This window comes from Rhagoletis pomonella, unplaced genomic scaffold, assembly GCF_013731165.1.
Source record: "Rhagoletis pomonella isolate Grant_MI unplaced genomic scaffold, Rhpom_1.0 Rhpom_scaffold_00007, whole genome shotgun sequence".
In the NCBI taxonomy this organism is placed as follows: Eukaryota; Metazoa; Arthropoda; class Insecta; order Diptera; family Tephritidae; genus Rhagoletis; species Rhagoletis pomonella.
The window spans coordinates 2,459,862-2,478,095 of NW_023458561.1; the positions used below are offsets into that span (position 1 = coordinate 2,459,862).

The 18,234-nt window shown below is 38.3% G+C and overlaps 2 protein-coding genes across 2 annotated transcripts in view; both read right to left on the reverse strand.

Moving 5' to 3' along the window:
• The window catches only part of LOC118742247 (peptidylglycine alpha-hydroxylating monooxygenase), a 148,891-nt gene that overhangs the window by 24,886 nt on the left and 105,771 nt on the right, over positions 1-18,234 (reverse strand). Inside the window, exon 4 of the mRNA XM_036474172.1 lies at positions 6,890-7,022. Within this exon, the coding sequence (XP_036330065.1) occupies positions 6,890-7,022 (133 nt within the window). The remainder of the gene's footprint in view (positions 1-6,889; positions 7,023-18,234) is intronic.
• On the reverse strand, positions 7,031-10,860 carry LOC118742246. Its single transcript, XM_036474171.1, has 4 exons — positions 10,509-10,860; positions 8,812-9,667; positions 7,892-8,543; positions 7,031-7,814 (listed from the first exon to the last, which is right to left on the reverse strand). Exons 2-4 carry the CDS (start codon positions 9,199-9,201, stop codon positions 7,543-7,545), a joined length of 1,314 nt encoding a protein of 437 aa, XP_036330064.1. The 5' UTR covers positions 9,202-9,667; positions 10,509-10,860; the 3' UTR covers positions 7,031-7,542.

Consider the following 18,234-nt stretch of genomic DNA (forward strand, 5'->3'; position numbering starts at 1 on the left):
TGGGAGGTGATGCAAATGCACACCATCATACCTGGGGCAGCTCCGACGATAACGAACGGGGTGAGTCACTTTTTAATTTCATACTTAGCTCTAAGCTTGTTATTGCAAATAGGGGGAACGATGCCACTTTTATTACAAAATCCCGAAGGGAAGTGCTGGACGTTACCGCAGCCCGTGGGAACAAATATGGGGAAAAAAAATCAAAAAACAACAACAACAACAACAACAAAAACAAACTATAAAGGGACCGGCCCCCTTAAGGTGTCGGAAGGGTCTCGGCCCACTAAAGAAGGGGCTCAAGCGATGCAGAGTACCTCCACCAGCCGTAGTGCGGTGACAAACAGCGGGAAACCAAGGCCAATGGTGAAAGCGGGCCTAGCTCCTGCAAAAAAGAAGGAAAGCGGTGGTGGAGATGGTCAAAGGAGTCCACCCCGGGAAACTCCTGGCACCAGTGGATGCCAACCTGGCATGCAGATTGCAGCCGGGGATAAGGCTGAATCCGGGGCGCAGGCCCCGGGCGGTCCTCCCGCGTCACCCTCGGCCTTCTCGAGGCCTGACCAGAGGCCAGAACCAGCTACAGCGGGCTATCGACAGAAGAAGATGGCTGCACGAATCCTGCAAAGGTTCACCACTACGCCTGACCTATGTAGCAAGGCGAAGGCAGAGATTGTGAAGGAGATCCTCACAGAAATCGACTGGGCGAAGGCAGTCCTGCCCGATTACCGCAAGCCGGAGGAGAGACAGCCGCAGGCGCCCTCCAGTAAGCGCAATAGATCGGCGGGAAATACGCCCAACAATGCAAAGAGGGTCAGAACGCAGGGGCCTTCTTTTGCTAAAGTAGCCAAGGAGCAGACCCTGCTTGGCGTCATTGACGAGAGCGATGAAGGCAGCCTAGCCCTGAAGCAGCAATGGAAGTGGGTTAAGGCCGCGATGGCCGACATTGCTATCACCATTATGTTTGAGAATCCGGGACCTCCGCCAACCTGTAAGGGAGCGGGGTGGTTCCAAAATAACATCCGGGTTATAGCATGCGAGGATGCTAGATCAGCGGATATATACAAGAAGACAGTCTGAGGCTTTCTGATATTGACAAGCGTGAATAAATTTGTGTCCTCTTGAATTTTTCAAATGAATCGGCTTTGATAATATAATATAAACTCGTAAAAACCTCATATCCACGTAAACCTCGTAAAATTGTTTAATTTTGAACGGAAAACCGGCTTGTTTACGAGGTTTACACAGGTACGAGGCATTTACGCGTTTATATGAATACCCTGAACGTTTCCAAAAAATTTAAGAAGAAAAAAAACGTTTATCGAAACCAACAGATTACTTAAAACCGACGTTTTGAAATAATACGATGGAAAAACACTAAAATTTGTAGATACCCACGTTCTTTACCAGTAAAATCCGCGCTCTCAACGCTTTAATACTGCTGAAATGCCGTATCTGCGCAGATATGGCATTTTAACAAGTTTTCTCGCAAATTTTACGTTCCAGAGAAAGACGTATCTACAGTTTCGCATACATGCATTAAAAATTTGATGTTTTTTTTTTGTATAAATAAAAAGAGGAAATCCGAATTAGTCTAAAACAGTTGTCTACATTTAAAAAAAAAAAGCATACATTGGACAGGCCAAGTACAAGCGCGTTTTGTTTAATTTGTCGGTTTGACTTTGAATGCAGATACCCACATTTTAAATCAGTACGGCAGAACAGACCCCGCAGTCAGCGCGTCGAATAAAATAGGGATATAGAGGTTTGGAAGGAAGCGTCCTCGAAGGTTCCCCAAAAGCAGCCTTCTGGAAAGCCTAAACGGCAGGCTTCCTCGGGTCGAACGGCGTACTCTGACAGACGCATGGCAACCAAGATTTTGGAACGCTACGGTGGTCAGGATGTTTCTCAGTTGTCTGACAAGCATGCTAAAACGCTCGAGTGGACCAAAGGGGTGCTATGCAGTCAAGTTGGGTGTACAAAGAGTTCCACCAAAGGAGATGCGAGCGCATATCATTCAGCTCCCAAGAGACAGAGGTTTCTAGAGGGAGAAAAACGCGTGGAAACAGCCATCTCCTCTGTCTTCGTAAAGGTGGTTAGAGGAAGCTCTGGGCCACCTCCAAGATGCGAGGATGCTGGATGGCATCATGGCATCCACAAGAAGATTGTTTGCGCCGACGAACGGTCGGCATCTATGTAAAAGGCTGCAGTGTCTCTGGTGAGGGAGGTTTGGAAGGGAGCCAAGCTAGAAGCCGTGGAGGAAAAGGACCTTCCTTCCCGCCCGCGTGCGCATGCCTGGCTCCCCACCGAGCCCTCCGCACCAGAGGATATAGAGGAAATCCTCCGGTACTGCAACCCGCAACTGCCCAAGCACAACTGGAGAGTTGTCAGGTTTGAGGGTTCTGAGGAATCGCATGGGCAAGCGCTGATATTACTTAACGCGGAGTCCCTCGGTCCCCTCGCTGAATCAGAGGGAGCCATATCTTATGGCTTCGAAAGGGTAGTCCTTAGGGTCTACCAATCCGATGCCTGGAGGGATGGCTCTCAACCTCCGGAGGTGCCAACGATGGGTCAGGCCGAGGCGGGAGAAACCCCCATGAGCATGGAGGTAGGATCCGTCACGTCAGAAGCCGAAAGTGCTGGGGATGCTCTCTCAACCGAGGGATCCGTCATCAGCATCGGACGGTTCTATGACAACTGATGACGGTTCGGTCAACGAGGACGTCGAACTGGCGTGGCTGGAGAAATCTTTGGAGGATGAAGATCCTGCAGATAAATCTCCAACACTCTAAGGCGGCGTCCGCAAATCTCCTAGTCCACCTTGAGCAAGGTGAAGCCGACGTAGTCCTGATCCAGGAGCCGTTGCTGAGCAGTAGCGGTATCTCCGGGATCAGGACGCTTAAATTTAAGCTAATGGTGCAGGAACAAGCAGGTAGACCAAGATCTTGCATGCTCATCAGACACGAATTCAAAACAATAATTTAACCTTATTTCAGCAATGCGGACATTGTGACGGTTAGCTTGGGGGGGCGGTGCCAGAGAGCTCTGGCTCGTATCTGCTTACATGGCGCATGAGGACGAGGTGGAACCACACTATTACTGCGTGAGATTATGGCCGAAACGAGGCGTCGAAAAGCCGATATTATTAATGGACGGATGCAAACTCGATGCACTCGTGCTAGGGAAGCTCAGACATCAACGCGAGAGGTGAGTCACTTTTTGATTATATTCTAAGTCAGGACTTAGGTATTTGTAATAGAGGTAATGAACCGACCTTTATCACTGCGGCCAGGCAAGAGGTCCTTGACCTTACCCTTGCCTCGTCTTCTTTATTATCCCGTATTTCCGATTGGAGGGTTCCTCGGGACCACTCCTTCTCGGACCATAGATATATTTAGTTTTATATGGACGAAAACCGTTCTAAAATTATCCCCTATAGAAATTATAGGAGAACAAATTGGGACCTCTACAGCCAAAAACTGCGGGGCTACTTCCAGAGGCCCCTCCTGTAAACTTAAGCACTGAAATCTCGATTGAGGGCTCGGCAAAGAAATTTACATCAGTCTGTAGGAGTGCCTTTGAAAGCTCATGCCCGCTGAGTAGGCCCTCGGGCAAAGCCCGACCGAAATGGTGGACGATGGAACTCTCGGAACTTAGGGCATGGAGCAGGCATCTTTTCAACAAAGCCAGGAAGAGTGGACAACACTCCGACTGGGAACTCTACAGAGTCGGACTGGGGTATCTATAAGTCCGAGGTAAGAAAGGCAAAAACTGAGTCGTGGAGAAATTTCTGTGAAACAGTGGAAGGTTGTCATGAATCGTCTCGATTTGGGCGAATCCTCGCGAGGAGTCCCGTACCTTTGGGATACTTGAGGGACGAAGAGAGAAACTGGGCCCTGAGCGGAGGGGCGTCGTTAACTACTCTTTGACATTCATTTCCCACCAAACCCCTCACCGTGTGAGCCTACCGGTGTCGGTACGCTTGGCTGCCCTATATTCTCCGGTGAACTATTGGAGAAACTCCGACTGCTCTGGGCGATTGACTCTTTCAAGCCTTTCAAGTCTCCTGGACCGGATGGCATTATTCCTGCGCAGCTTCAAAAGGCTGTGGAGGTCTCGTGTCGCTGGCTCACCCCAATCTATGCGATCTGCCTGGAAAGGGGGTACATCCCGGGGGCCTGGAGGAGGGTGAGGGTTACCTTCATCCCCAAATCAGGAAAAAGCTCTCATGTGTCTCCGAGGGACTTCAGACCAATCAGTCTCTCCTCCTTCTTATTGAAGACTTTTGAGAGGCTTATTGACCTGTACATAAGAAACAGGATTCCTCGAGAGCGATTGAGCCTCTCTCAGCATGCGTATCTAAAAGGTAGATCCGTGGAATCTGCCTTGCACTCAGTCGTTGAAGTCATAGAGGAGTCTCTTGGGAACAAAGAGTTTGTAGTTGGGGCCTTCCTTGATATCGTGGGGACTTTTAATAATGTGTTACCTGGGGCGATAGTAAGAGCGCTAACTAAGCTTGGACTTGGCCACTTAGTTGGGCTCATCTCTTGCATGTTGTACGACAGAACTGTCATAGCGGAACGGGGAAATGCCTCTGACCAGAGTAAAGTGAGCAGAGGCGCCCGGCAGGGAGGCGTCCTTTCCCCCTTTCTCTGGATAGTCGTAATAAACGACGTCCTGGAGGAGTTGGAAAGGAGGGGATGCCAGGTTATTGCCTACGCGGATGATGTGGCCCTCATCGTCAGAGGAAAGTTCCTGGACACTCTGTATGATCTCATGCAAGGGTACTTGAACTTGGTCAAAAACTAGTCTTCTAGCTGTGGACTCGCTATTAATCCTAGAAAGACGGAGCTCGTACTATTCACCTCAAGCCCAGTCCCCTCATTAGGTGTTTCCCTTGTTCTTTCTGGCAGGGTCAAGTTCTTGGGCGTGATCCTGGACAGGAAGTTATCATGGAAGCAAAATATCGAGGAGCGAGTAAAAAAGGCATCGGTGGCCTCCCTGCAAAAATTTGAGGACCAGGTGGTCCACTGGGTCGTAGTTTTAAAGTATGAGCAAAAGGACCAGGTTGCATACTAGTAACTTGTTATGCTGACTTGGACCATTTCAAATGTAAAAAAAACTATATATGTGTTGAACACAACCTGTTCGTGGCAATATGATTCGGTTGCCGAATGTGCCATGGTCCAAAAGCAGTAGTTGTCTAGGAGGTCCCATATTATGCAGTGGTAGACCAGAAGCGGTCCCATGTTATGCACCATTGGACCAGAGGTGTTCAGGTCCAATGACATCGCAATATTAAAGTAACCATATTTTCTCCATATATTTGGACCATTTTGGCTACTAGTGTTGGTTGCAAGGTAGCGTGGTCCTGTACTAGTACTTAACCTAGTCCCACTTTTTGCAGGGCTTTTACTGCTGTAAAGATACTTTAGGGAAGAGATGGGGCCTGGGGTGTATGAAACCATAGTCAAGCCAATTGTTATATGGGGCCATTGTCTGGTGGAACCACTGGAAAAGTCTACTCTTGTTAGGAATCTAGAGCGCGTGCAAAGTTCGGCCCTCGTTGGAATCAGCGGGGCGCTCCGGACCACTCCAACTCTACCGCTAAATGATATGCTCAGCGTCGCACCTGTTGACATCGCTGGAAAATTAGCGGCGGTTCGCTCAGCCATTAGGCTCAAAAACTCTGGTGCTTTTAGTGCGGTAAAACGCTCTTTTTTCCAAGGTTTGGTGCTTTTTGAAACTCAAAAGATGGCAACAGTGAATGTGGTATTTTGAAAAATTTAACATGGCGTCTCAAGTATGTACATATATTTTACTTTAAAACTTTAAGTAGCAGCTTATTGTGTTTTTGGGGGGTTGCTAATTACGAACAAATTTCATAATGGCGAGTCCATGGCGACCAAAAATTTATAACCGATCCGCTTGAAACGTTTTCCTCTGGAGTTCTTGGGGCCGATGATTACGAATCTGAGGTCAGGTTTGAATAATTAAAAGTTGGGAACCCAATATGGCAGCAAAACGAAATGATGCCGATTCGCTTGAAAAGTTTTCCACCGGGGTTTTTTGGGGTTGGTAAACAAAAAATTTTAATTCGAGTAGATTCGGTTAAAACTTTACAATCAAGGGTTCATAAGGTCTCTTATTACGAATCTCAAAACGTTTTAATCGGATTGAATCGATTTTAATTTTTTGGCCGCCATATTGGTTTCGTCATTATGAATTTTAAAAATCATGCTCTAGGTTCGTAATCACCAACCCCAAAAACATAAGAACCTGCTGTTACTTTGTCATTTCTAGTGTTGGGTTCTCCAGTGGCTTAAAAGTTGTAAAGCAAGATATAATTTACGGTTACTTTAGACCAGTGCCAGGCAAAATACACACGTACCACACATAGCTTCGCGAGGCTTCTGGCTGCCTGGCACTAGTTTAGACGCCGTAGTTTAGACTTCATGTTGAATTTTTCAAAAGGCCACTGTTTTTACTTTGGCGTCGGAATATGCTACGTATTTTCAACCGAATTGTTGAAAAATTACGAAAACCGTGACAATGTACCAATTTATCGCAGTTTTTGCTAATTACTTTCAAAAACCAATGTTTCTTTAAAAAAAAACTGTATATGTAAATATATGTATTTAATCTTTTTTTAACGAAAAATGCCAAATAAGTCTGCAAATCGCGAAAAAACCAAAAACAAAACAACCAAAATCCAAGATGTCGGAATGTTCCCATATGAAATTTAGGGGCAAACCAGCGCATCCACGATCTATGTATGTGTCAAATAGAAGTAACTGCATAAAAAGTTCCGTACTACAATTTTTTTTCTTCGTAACGATTTGATCTAAATTTACTAGGAGAGTTGAATCATTGTTTAAACGCTAAGCAAACTTACCTTTGAACATGTCAATGTGGGCGTAGTGTACTTGCAGAACAATATATTTTATGGGTGTCTCTCGACCAACCTTAAATCCAACCCCATCCGGCAACTCAAGTCTTGGTGCATCTCTGGCCCACGCATACAGGATCTATTAAAACCAAATGTAAATTAGAAAGTTAAATATTAAGTAATAACGGAACGGTTTTTGTATGTTTTTTTAATTTGTTTTTTTTTTTTGTTTTATTATGGGTGGAAATCTAAGAATTACAAAGAAAATGTGTTTGATGATGTCGCGCCCCACACTTCTTATAGTAGAGCTCTATACAGTATATTTTGCTTTGCTGCTTCTATGCCAGGGTTGTAAAAGAATGCATTCATATGCGAATGCAATCAGTTGAAGTCGAGTTCAATGACTCCAATTTCGAATACACTTATTGACTAGCTTTTTGACTAAAGAATGAAAAAATGAAGTCTGAAGTCTTTTTGAAGTCACGATTTTGAAGTCACGACTTTGAAGTCATTTAGAGAAGTCACTTACTGACTTCATTTTTTGAGTGAAGTCACTAACTATTTGCAACAAAATTTATACAAACTACTTATAATGATCTATAATAACAACTTTATTATAAAACAATATGCATTATTAACAAAATATAAACAAAGGGAACTTATAGTGAATTATTAACTTTTAAAAGCAACAGCTTTTCGAATGAGTCATCTGATAGACGTCCTCGACGTGGTGCATTAAGTAAGGAGGCAAACGAAAATAGTCTCTCTACGGGGGCTGAGGTAGGCAGAGGTGCGTTGTATTTAATGTACGCCCTTTTAATAGTAGGATAGCGGTGTAAGATGATTATATTCGGAGACTTATCAACCATATAGGCTATAAACTCGCCTTCAATAGACGATTGCGATAGTTCAAGTTGTTGTGTAGACTCATCTGAAAAAGACGTTAAAAATGTTTATCAATTATTTTAATTATAATTAGATATGTATGACAAAATAGATTGCCATTACCTATAAAAGAAAAGTCGAAAAATTGACTATTTGTTTCTTCACTATTATCGACTCGCTCCGTATCTGTATTGAATTCGCTCACCACAATGCTCTTCACCAACTCATTGACCTCGGCAACTTTTTCGTTTGTTAATTCTGGATTTAGGGATCGTACCCATCTCAGTTTTACCTCAGGACATAACGCTGAGGCAACAATGGCATCATTAACCTCCTCCAAACAAAAATATTTATGGAACCTTTTTTCCAAGTCTGCTTCCAAAAGATTCGCTACTCGCTGAAGATAATGCATGGCCTGAGTTAGTTGCATTTTCCTATATTTTGATCTAATTGTTGCCAGCGTAGGTAACAGAAAGCCATACACCATCCCGTTGTCTTTTTGCAAAAACTGGATAGCATCTGCGATTGGTTGCAGCAATTGCAAATACTCCTCCAAATACCTTATATCGCTCTCGTGAAACTTCGTCAATTCGAGCTTTTCACACAAAGTGCTTAGTTTTTCTTTGTGAGAAATTAAACCTTTAATGGAATCATATAAGGAATTCCATCTCGTTACGACGGGATATTGCAATTGGGAGCCTAGCACCGAAACAATGATCTCAGAAGTCTTCGGCCTGTTTATTTTGTTCCAAATATCAGAGCATTTTTTCATTACCTATAAAACTTTTTAATTTACTTTTAATAATCCTATTTCTCTTGGAAAGTGTTAAATTATTTGTCATAATAATACATACCTAGTTTATACGTATACATAAAACGCTTCAGTTCAATTCGGTTTATTTCGAAACACATTTATAAACGAATTTTCAAACCGAGTTGAAAACTTTTTGCGTTTTACTTCATGTGTCGTAAGAAATTCGTTTTGAATTACATAATTCGATTTTATGTTCGTATAAACTAGACAACAAATTATAATAACTTACATTGTTATGTTTATCATATGAGGTATCAGTCTTCAAAATCCTCAACACATAAGTAGTAGCCAGTAAATTTAGGGTGTGAGTGGCACATCTTATATGTCGCGGCAATGTATTTCCGCCAAAATTGGTGGACAAGTCTTCCAATTGCATCTCTTCTAAATCTTCAACGTCGTTATTGCCATTAGCGTCGAGGAACATTAAAGGTGTATTAACACCAAATTCCTTAAATGCTTTGACGAAATTTGACCTATTATCAGTAACGGTTGCAACAATTTTATTTAGTGTGAGACCGTAAGTAGTATGAATTTCAATTATTGCATCATGTATACGGTCGAATGCGTGTGATCCGAAAAATCTCTTACATGCCAATAGATTTTCTTTGGAGAGAGTCATCTAGCCAATGACATGTAATGAAAAAACTTCTGTGCTTAGTTGGCCACACATCTGCTGTAGTGCAAACAAATTCACAATCACTCAATTCCATTTTTAACTTGTCAATCATGGATGTGTATGTGGTATTTACTAATGATGTTGCTGTTGGTCTACTCATTAATTTTAATTTTGGATTTGAGCACGCAATCAACTTCGTAAAAGATTTTTTCTCCACAGCAGATACTGGTAACATAAGATCCGCAATATAGGAAATAGTTAATTTATTGAAAACATCTTGTTTGCTGCCGTTTGCTTGTGGTGTCTCTAATTTTGTTTCTTTATATTCTTTAAAAACTTCTACATGTTTTAATCGTAAGTGACGAATGAAGTTCGAAGTTATTTGCGTCGAACCTTGCAGCTGCTTTTTACATATGCGGCATTCAGCTACCACGCCATTTCTTTTGCGGTGAAAGTCAGTTTTGTTCAACTACATGAAAATATTCATTAGAATAAACAGTTACTATTAAAACAGCAATTATTAAAAAATTCTCTGCGGAAACCCAAACTACTAAGTCAAATAAGATAGGAAATATCAAAATAAATTTCTTACTACCGTTTAGAAAAGCATCTGAAAAGCAAGGTGTGAAACCAAGGCACATTAAACAGGTAGTATCAGTAGAGCAAAAGCAACATTTGCGTGTATTTTGTTGTTGCTTCTGGTATCGAAAGTGTCAACAACTGTTCTGAATTTTTTCTTCTAAATCAAAGCGTGCCATGTGAAATACAAAAAATTATAAAAAATAAAAAATTGAAATTGGAAAAAATAAAAATTGATGCAACTTTCTTTCCTAGTAAATTTGTTTGCTTTTCGAAGCATTGATCCATCCTTTGCAAGGCCCAGTAATCAGCGGTCGTGCTGCCGAGTTGGGCGAACGTTCCAAAAGCTGCTATTCAATCGCTTGTTTTGTATGGAAAAAGGTTTCACAAGCAAATGGATTTTAACAACTTATAATTTTCGTGAGAAAAAATTAAAAATATTTGACATTTTCGAGACCAAATAATTTGAAAATAAATCAAATCAGCTGCTCTACTGATACTACCTGTTCAATGTACCTTGTGTGAAACCGATCAAAATAACGTTCCGGTTTCGGTTTTGAAAAATGAATCGGTTTTAATCAGTTACGGTTACGGTTTCGGTTCCACTCCTTGCTTAAAAGTCAGTCTTATTCTTTCTAAGTGCCTTTTTTCGTCCATCAAAATGTTTGCAAAAATAACTTAAGCCATATTGACTGACTAGTTGAGTTTTTAAGAGTTTTTTTATAACCTACATGCTTAATAACTTTAAAGTATTTAAATATTGTATTGCTTAAAGTGGCGATATCCACGGCATCTTCAGAATTGCCACTCGTTGTTAAACCGGTTGAAGATGGCTCGTCACTTGTTTTTGATCTCTTACTAGTAGAAGCCTGGTCGAGCAACAAACATCTCTTTCTCCTGTTTTTGCCACTTTCAGCCTGTTCGCAAATAATCAAAAATAATAATTTAGGAAAAATGATCGGAACGGTCTAAAGTCCACTAAAATTTCCAAATACATACATATGTATATGAAGGGGTAGTGCTACTGCCATAAGGAGTACATAGAAACATTTTTTATTACTATCGATATCGATTGGTGAAAAGATTTTTTTTTTGCATTTTTTCCGTAAAAGTTAAAAATAAAAGTTATTTTTCAATTTTTAAATTTCGATCGCAAAATAAGAGTTATTTTCCAATTTTTAAATTTCGATTTAAATTTCTTTCTTCGCGAAAAACTTTTATTTTCGATTTTATATGAAAAAAAATCAGAGATAACTCTTATTTTCGAATCGAAATAAAAAAGTTTAAAAATAACTCTTAGTTTGCGATCGAAATTTAAAAATTGAAAAATAACTTTTATATTGCGATCGAAATTTAAAAGTTGAAAAATAACTATTATAGCCAACTTATATAATAAAAGTAACTGTTATTTGCGGTCCCTGGTATATGCAAATCAATGACCATTAAAAACTTACTATGAAAGTGGGATCTATTATCGAGTCATCCGAAGAAAAGTCAACAATTGAATCACTAGACATTTTAAATTTTAATTTCAACTTTTACTACAATTTGAACAATTAACACTTCGACTTAAATTTTACAATTTAAACAATCCAACTAACACTTTTAACACTTCAAATTATAACACTTCAAAACAAAATCACGAAAACTTTTTAAGCGTATAACCAAATTTGGTTATTTATTGCTCCGTACGATTTGAGTATTCAAATAGGACTCTACAGAGTTACTTGAAAATAGAATGCGTATGCTAAAAAATTAAAATAGTTTAACAAAGAATTCAATAAATGTAACGGAGAAAGAGCGATTCCCAATCGAAGGCTGCTGAGTGATGCTTGTTGTTGTTGGGTAGCGAGGAATTGCAACGATAAAGATATGAGTGTGCATCGCGACGGTCCGAAAATTACGTTTCTTATGCACGCACTTTTCCATTAGCTGATGATTAGCGGTGCATTGGCTAAAACAATAAAAACATTGCAGCGACAAACTGCAATGTTTAGAAAGCGAAAGTAGAACGGCCAGAGATATTGTACAGTGATGTAGCTATGAACAACCAAAGTGCGAAGGGATGCGGGGGCTTATACCATGAGAGCGTAGTGCTCGAAGTATCTTTGATAATAAATAATATTTACGTTCAAGTCAATAAAGCAGAGCGCCGAATGATCATTCATAACTCCAATCGGTAACTGCATAGCAATACGCATTGTGTAGTGATTTATGAGGGTTGCACTTTATATTTTACGCCTAGGAACTTCTCTCTTTGATGAGCCGTAGTTTAAAATTTTTGGCAATTATTGGAATATATTAAGGCATTGTAATTTCGTAATTAGGCGAAAAATATAAACGCCAACCCTCGTAGTACTCAATTAGAAAATGTTTTCTTTGTAAAGTTAGAAGAGAAAAATAAATAAGTATAACACATTATGTATTATACAGGGCCGTATTAATCCGGAGAGAAAAAAAAATCGTAACAGATTTAACATTGTAATTCGGATATATGACACATGTTAACTTTTCACAAAGAGTACTAACAAGATCCATAATGAATTATTTGTATAATATATTTTACAGTTTAATAAGTGTTGTTTGAGTAAAAATAGTTTGCGATCATGTCTCGTATACCACAGGTAAATTGACTTCAAATGACTCCATATGACTCCTACTGACTTCAATAGACTCCAGTGAGACTTTTTATTCAATGAATGCAATACATGAATAACCAAAAAATGAATGAAACAAGTAATTTTTAGCAAAAAAAAACCGACTTAAAAAAAATATATATATATCTATATATTTCATGATCCAATGATCGGATCTAAACCAAATTAGTATGGGACCACCTCTGAGACACTACCTTTCCGTTGCAAAAATTATTGAAATCGGTTGACGTGGTGCAAAGTTATGCGGTAACATACATAAAAAAAAAAAGATTCCGACGAACTGATAACCTCCTCCTTTTTTGGAAGTCGGTTAAAAAGAATTCGAAGTCACAAAATGAAGTCTGAATGGTGACTTCATTTTTGGAGTCCCAGTCAAAGAATTCAAAAAATGGCTGCAATCATTTTACGATAAATCAAGTTAATAATTATTCACAAAAGAATGCATTCTTTTACATCTCTGCTCTATGCTTAAGTGCACATTTAAGATACCTACCCTAAAATGCGCATCAGAGGCATTATTTTTAACATTTATAAGGAAACTGCTCCGATAGATGCATTTAGCATACCTACACATTGGCGATACCTGCCTTAAAAATTGTGCGACTAGTATCAATTATCAAAGAAAGTATTACGTTTACCTGTACTGGCCCTACAATTACCTAATTTTACAACTTTTTATTTATTTTGTTCATTTCGCAGAACAACGAAAATGGGTATAAATTTATGTAGTTATATAGATAATTAGATACTATTCGGTAAAAATTTCGCTTGCAGCAATTGCTACGTGGTAAGGGCTTCTCCATTATTTGGTTTCATAGGATTTGGATACCTTCCTCATTGAAGTACTAAAGAAAATTCGCTTAAGTGCCTTTTTCGGTTAAGTGCACAAGTTTTTCGTGCAAAGAAGGATGTGCAGCTAAGCAAAATATACTGTATTTGAATAATGGAATATTGAAGCTATGGTGCATTTACATGGTATGAATCTGGTCATAAGCCGTATGAATTTTCCCTAAAAGAAGCACCAACTCCATGAATAAATGAATGAAAGCGATATGTTTTATAATTTTGACTTATATACTTGGCAAGTATTCTTATATAAACAACAAAAAATAAAGATAATTGTATGCTAGCTTCGAAACTAGAAGCCTATTTTTTTTTTTTTTTAATTTTCATTAAAAAGGATCAGTGTCCTCCTACTGCCAATAAAGCATCGTGGAATGCTATATTTTATATTAGCTTCCATTTAAACATCTTTGTGGAAAAAGTTTTTTATGCTCAGAAGTTGCTTTTTTATCTTTATTCTCCTTCATGTTACTACGCTGTGGTGTAGTGGTAAGCAGTGCGCGCTTCCACTCCACAACGCCTGGGTTCAAACCCTGGTCAAAGCAACACCGCAAAAAATATAGGAAAAAGGTTTTTCCTTGTCCCTCGGCAGGCAATGGCAAACCTCCGAGTGTATTTCTGCCATGAAAAACAGCTTCTCATAAAAATACAATCGCCGTTCGGAGTCGGCGTAAAACTGTAGGACCCTCCGGTTTGTGTGACAACATCAAGGCGCACGCCACAAATCGGAGGAGAAGCTCGGCCAAACACTAACAAATGTGTAAGCGCCAATCTATTATTATTATTATTGTTATTATTACAACCTTTTGGCATAAGTTGAAATAATATGGATGTCGTTCTCCGTTTCTCAATAGATTTTATACTTGTACTTACATAGATTGCCGCTTATGCCGATTTCGTTTCTACCGAGAAGTGCAACCTTCCCCTTGCCCTCTACGCACAAACACTAAGAAGAGGGCGATGAGAAGGTAAAATTTTTTGTAATAACGAAATCGATGTGTGGCGTGCGCCTTGATGTTGCCACACAAAGGGGAGGGGGCTACAGTTTTACTTCGACTCGGAACGGCGCACTGTGCCGCCTAAGTGGGCAAAAAAACGAAAAATTCGTTATTTCAATGTCAACGTGTTTAGTATTTTTGCAAAGGTAATTTTTCTACTGAGAAGAATTGAATCGAAATTTTCCTCTAAAATAAATTATATTCCGCCAGGAAGCTACTAAAGTCGACATATTTTATACTAAGAATATTTATAAGAGCATAGCCATTCGTAGGGTCTTCACGGACACAAATGTCAAAAATACATTATTTGAAATAACATGTTGGTTTGACGTTTTTTATTTCCACATAGATAGTAGAGAACTACAGGATTAAATGTGTTGGAATAAAATTAAACACAGGGTGTCCCAGCAGTATTCCAGAAAAACAATTTAATTATCAAAATTTCAAAATATGGTAGACTTTAATGGAATGAATAAAGATATATGTAAAAATATGTTATTTTTTTATTTTATGAAATATTGCGGGTTTTTAGTTTTCTAAAGAAGAAATAAAAATCTGCTAATTTTTTGCTCTTTTTGAAGTAATGCGTTTTTTGCTAACGCACAAAATCATTTTTTAGTTTTTTTGTCAGTGCCATCATTTTCAAAAATAAAGTGTAAGATTAAAAAGCTTGACCTGTAGACAATAGATATATTTTTTTAAGAGCTGCCACCTGTTAAAAAATAAAATTCAAATATTTTAATGAGTTAAGTGAATTATAAAAATATGGGTATCAATCGAAATGTGTATGAAAAGGGTTTATTTCTTAACTAAATGTAGAGGGTTTGTTCTGATTACATTCCTTTTAAATTACTGGATTCTTAAATTAGCTCAGGAATGTTTTTACTCTTCACTTATTTCTTGCTTAGTTTGTCCATTTTTTTCTTTTGTCTCATACCCATATTAATATATACATATATATATCAGTTACCTTATTCCCTTAATTAAAGTGAATTTGATTTTTTAAACATGTGGCAACCCTTTTATGACAATGAAGATATCAAATTAAAGAAACTTAAGAAAGATAACTGTTGGAAATATTTTTTAGGAGGGCTGCCACCTATTTGAAAATTTTAGCTCAGTCAAATTGAGGAAATAAATGAAATATTGCAATGAGTTTACGGGGGCTTACAGTGGAAAGTAATTTTGAGGAGGGTTGCCACGAGTTTCAAAATTTTTATTCCATTAATTTGATAAAGTAAATTATATAAAGTAATTATATATTATTAAGAGGTTTGAGAAAGATATCTGTTGGAAATATTTTAGCGAAGGTTAGCGCCTCACGGTGCGTCTGAACCAAGATTAAATGCTGGACATTGGAAGGTCTTGTAAATTTTAAAAGTATATTGTTTGTAGCTTCTAAAAATTCAAAAAAGAAATTCATTCATAGAGGGCTTTTCAAGAAAATTGTCTTTGAAAATTTTTGTTCTACTATTATTTTTTTGTAATTTAATAATTTTCATTTTTACGGAAACAAAGTTGAGGCTTCGTTTGTTATTGGTTACCATTGATGTTTTAAAAATGGAAAATTCAGAAAAAGTGTTCACTGCTATATTAAAATATGCAATGTACAGTATATTTTGCTTAGCTGCACATCCTTCTTTGCACGAAAAACTTGTGCACTTAACCGAAAAAGGCACTTAAGCGAATTTTCTTTACTACTTCAATGAGGAATTGGCGGAGCACTTACCATGTAGAAATTACTGCAAGCGAAATTTTTACCGAATGTTATCTAATTATCTATATAAATACATAAATTGATAGCCATTTTCTTTGTTCTGCGAGATGAGCAAAATAAATAAAAGGTTGTAAAATAGGTAATTGTAAGGTCAGTGCAGGTAAACGTAATACTTTCATTGATAATTGATACTAGTCGCACAATTTTTAAGGCAGGTATCGCCAATGTGCAGGTATGTTGAATGCATCTATCGGAGCAGTTTCCTTATAAATGTTAAAAATAATGCTTTTGATGCGCATTTTGGGTTAGGTATCTTAAATGTGCACTTAAGCATAGAGGCAGCAAAGCAAAATATACTGTATATGGTTGCAATGTGTCGCAACTCTGCATATACAAACAGTTTGAATACCGCAGCATAACAGTATCCAAACATTGTATTGATACGTCAATTGCTTTGCATACGTACAAAGTATAATGTGTTCCATAATGCCGAACTATAAAATATTGACAATGTATACTTTTCCAAAACGCATCCGAAAAGTTATCGAAACGCATCGTTAGAGCAATCAGCGCATCAGAAAAAAAGGTGATGCTTCGTTTGTTTCTGGTTACCATTGGTGTTTTAAAAATGGAAAATTCAGAAAAACTGTTCATTGCTATATTGAATATTTAAAATATGCGATGTATATTGTTGCAATGTGTCGCATCTCTGCATATACAAATAGTTTGAATACCGCTACATCCTATAACTAAGCGCCCCTTATTGTAAAGAGAATATCCATCACGTTCTTTTCACATTTCTTTGCCTTCACATATTCCAGCTGAAGTACTAGCAATGGAAATCTTAAAAAATGTATTCGCAAATATTTTGGAGACCGCTAGACTCACCTTTGTTTAGCTACCTTATAGCAATAAAGTATAAGAATAAAGATAAAAATGTGCTATAAAAAAAATATAGAACTAAAAAATTCTTGTCACTATTAACTGGCCGTCTCCACAGGATAAAATTTATTGCTGTCCAGCTGTCATTTTGGTTGCTAGATATGAGTTATATCAGTGGCAATATTTGTGTGGGCTTTTCATATCTTGAATAAGCATTTGTAAGATGGCTTCTAGAACGCGTTTTTGCCGGATTTAATCGCTTACAACGTTTAAAAAATTGGGCTATTTTCGTATATGTAATACTCCTATATTGGCAGTAAGAGCTAGTACCGTCCGAAAACACTACAGTACAGATATATCAATAAACACGTACGAAAAAAAGGAACACATACGTTTATAAATAAACATGTATACGACACATTTACAAAAACGGCACTCAAGTACACAATACATTGACAAAAACAGTACTAGACTGTCTCGCTTTGATTTCGGAATGCTTACACATTGAGATGTTAGCTTACTACCAATATAGAAGTATTACATATATGGCTATTTTACATCCAAATACATAATAAGAAATTTTTTAATAGAAAACTGCTCAATTTTTGCATTTATATTAAGATACTAATAATGTTTCCGCCACGAGGATTTCATGCGAATGAAAATGTAGCTGTCAAACTACCAAACCGCCGCACAGAGGGGTATTTGGCCGATTTAGGCGGCCAAAAGTCGAATTTTAAAAACGCACATTTTTCTTTTATAACTGAATATAGGTTGAAGAGAATATAATTCTTGACTAGATTTCGTTATTTTTTAATTCCTCTTTGTTTTCATTCGTTCGCATCGCTGTCAAAGTACCGTGTTGATAATTGATTATTTGGTTTTTAGATGTGTTTAATACAAGCCGAAGTGGTAAAAAACTGCTCTAAATCGTGTGTTAATTTTTTTAATTATATTAAATTGGACAATTGTAAAGTAGGTAAATACCATATAATCCACATAGTTTAATACAAATATAATATGAACTGGTACCGGCAGAGCGACTAGGAAAATGTCGTATTTTTGCTAATTTTAATGGATTTGAGGAATAAACTACAGTCATAAAGTTATGTAACACCACTCAACGGCGCTGAGATTCTTGCTTGGTTGTTATGCTTGACAATTCGTAGTTTGGAAACAAAAAAAAAAAACCTGCTGAAGATGTGCGTTGTCTATGCAGTGGCCGTTGGAAATACTTACTACTGCCGAAAAATAAACCGAAAATACTGCTGGAGTACTGTACCAGTTTCCTTTAAAAGTTTTCAATAAGTAAAGGGGGGTGATAGGCAAGCCAAGACGCCCAACAAAGTAAAGGGGGAAA

What these genes read in the sequence shown, in the direction of transcription:
- LOC118742246 (XM_036474171.1), bottom strand. Translation starts at nt 9,201, where the DNA reads ATGACTCTCTCCAAAGAAAATCTATTGGCATGTAAGAGATTTTTCGGA. An exon ending in CATATGATAAACATAACAAT is followed by an intron (nt 8,544 to 8,811) that starts GTAAGTTATTAT and finishes AAAGTTTTATAG; the next exon opens with GTAATGAAAAAATGCTCTGA. An exon ending in TTTCGACTTTTCTTTTATAG is followed by an intron (nt 7,815 to 7,891) that starts GTAATGGCAATC and finishes CGTCTTTTTCAG; the next exon opens with ATGAGTCTACACAACAACTT.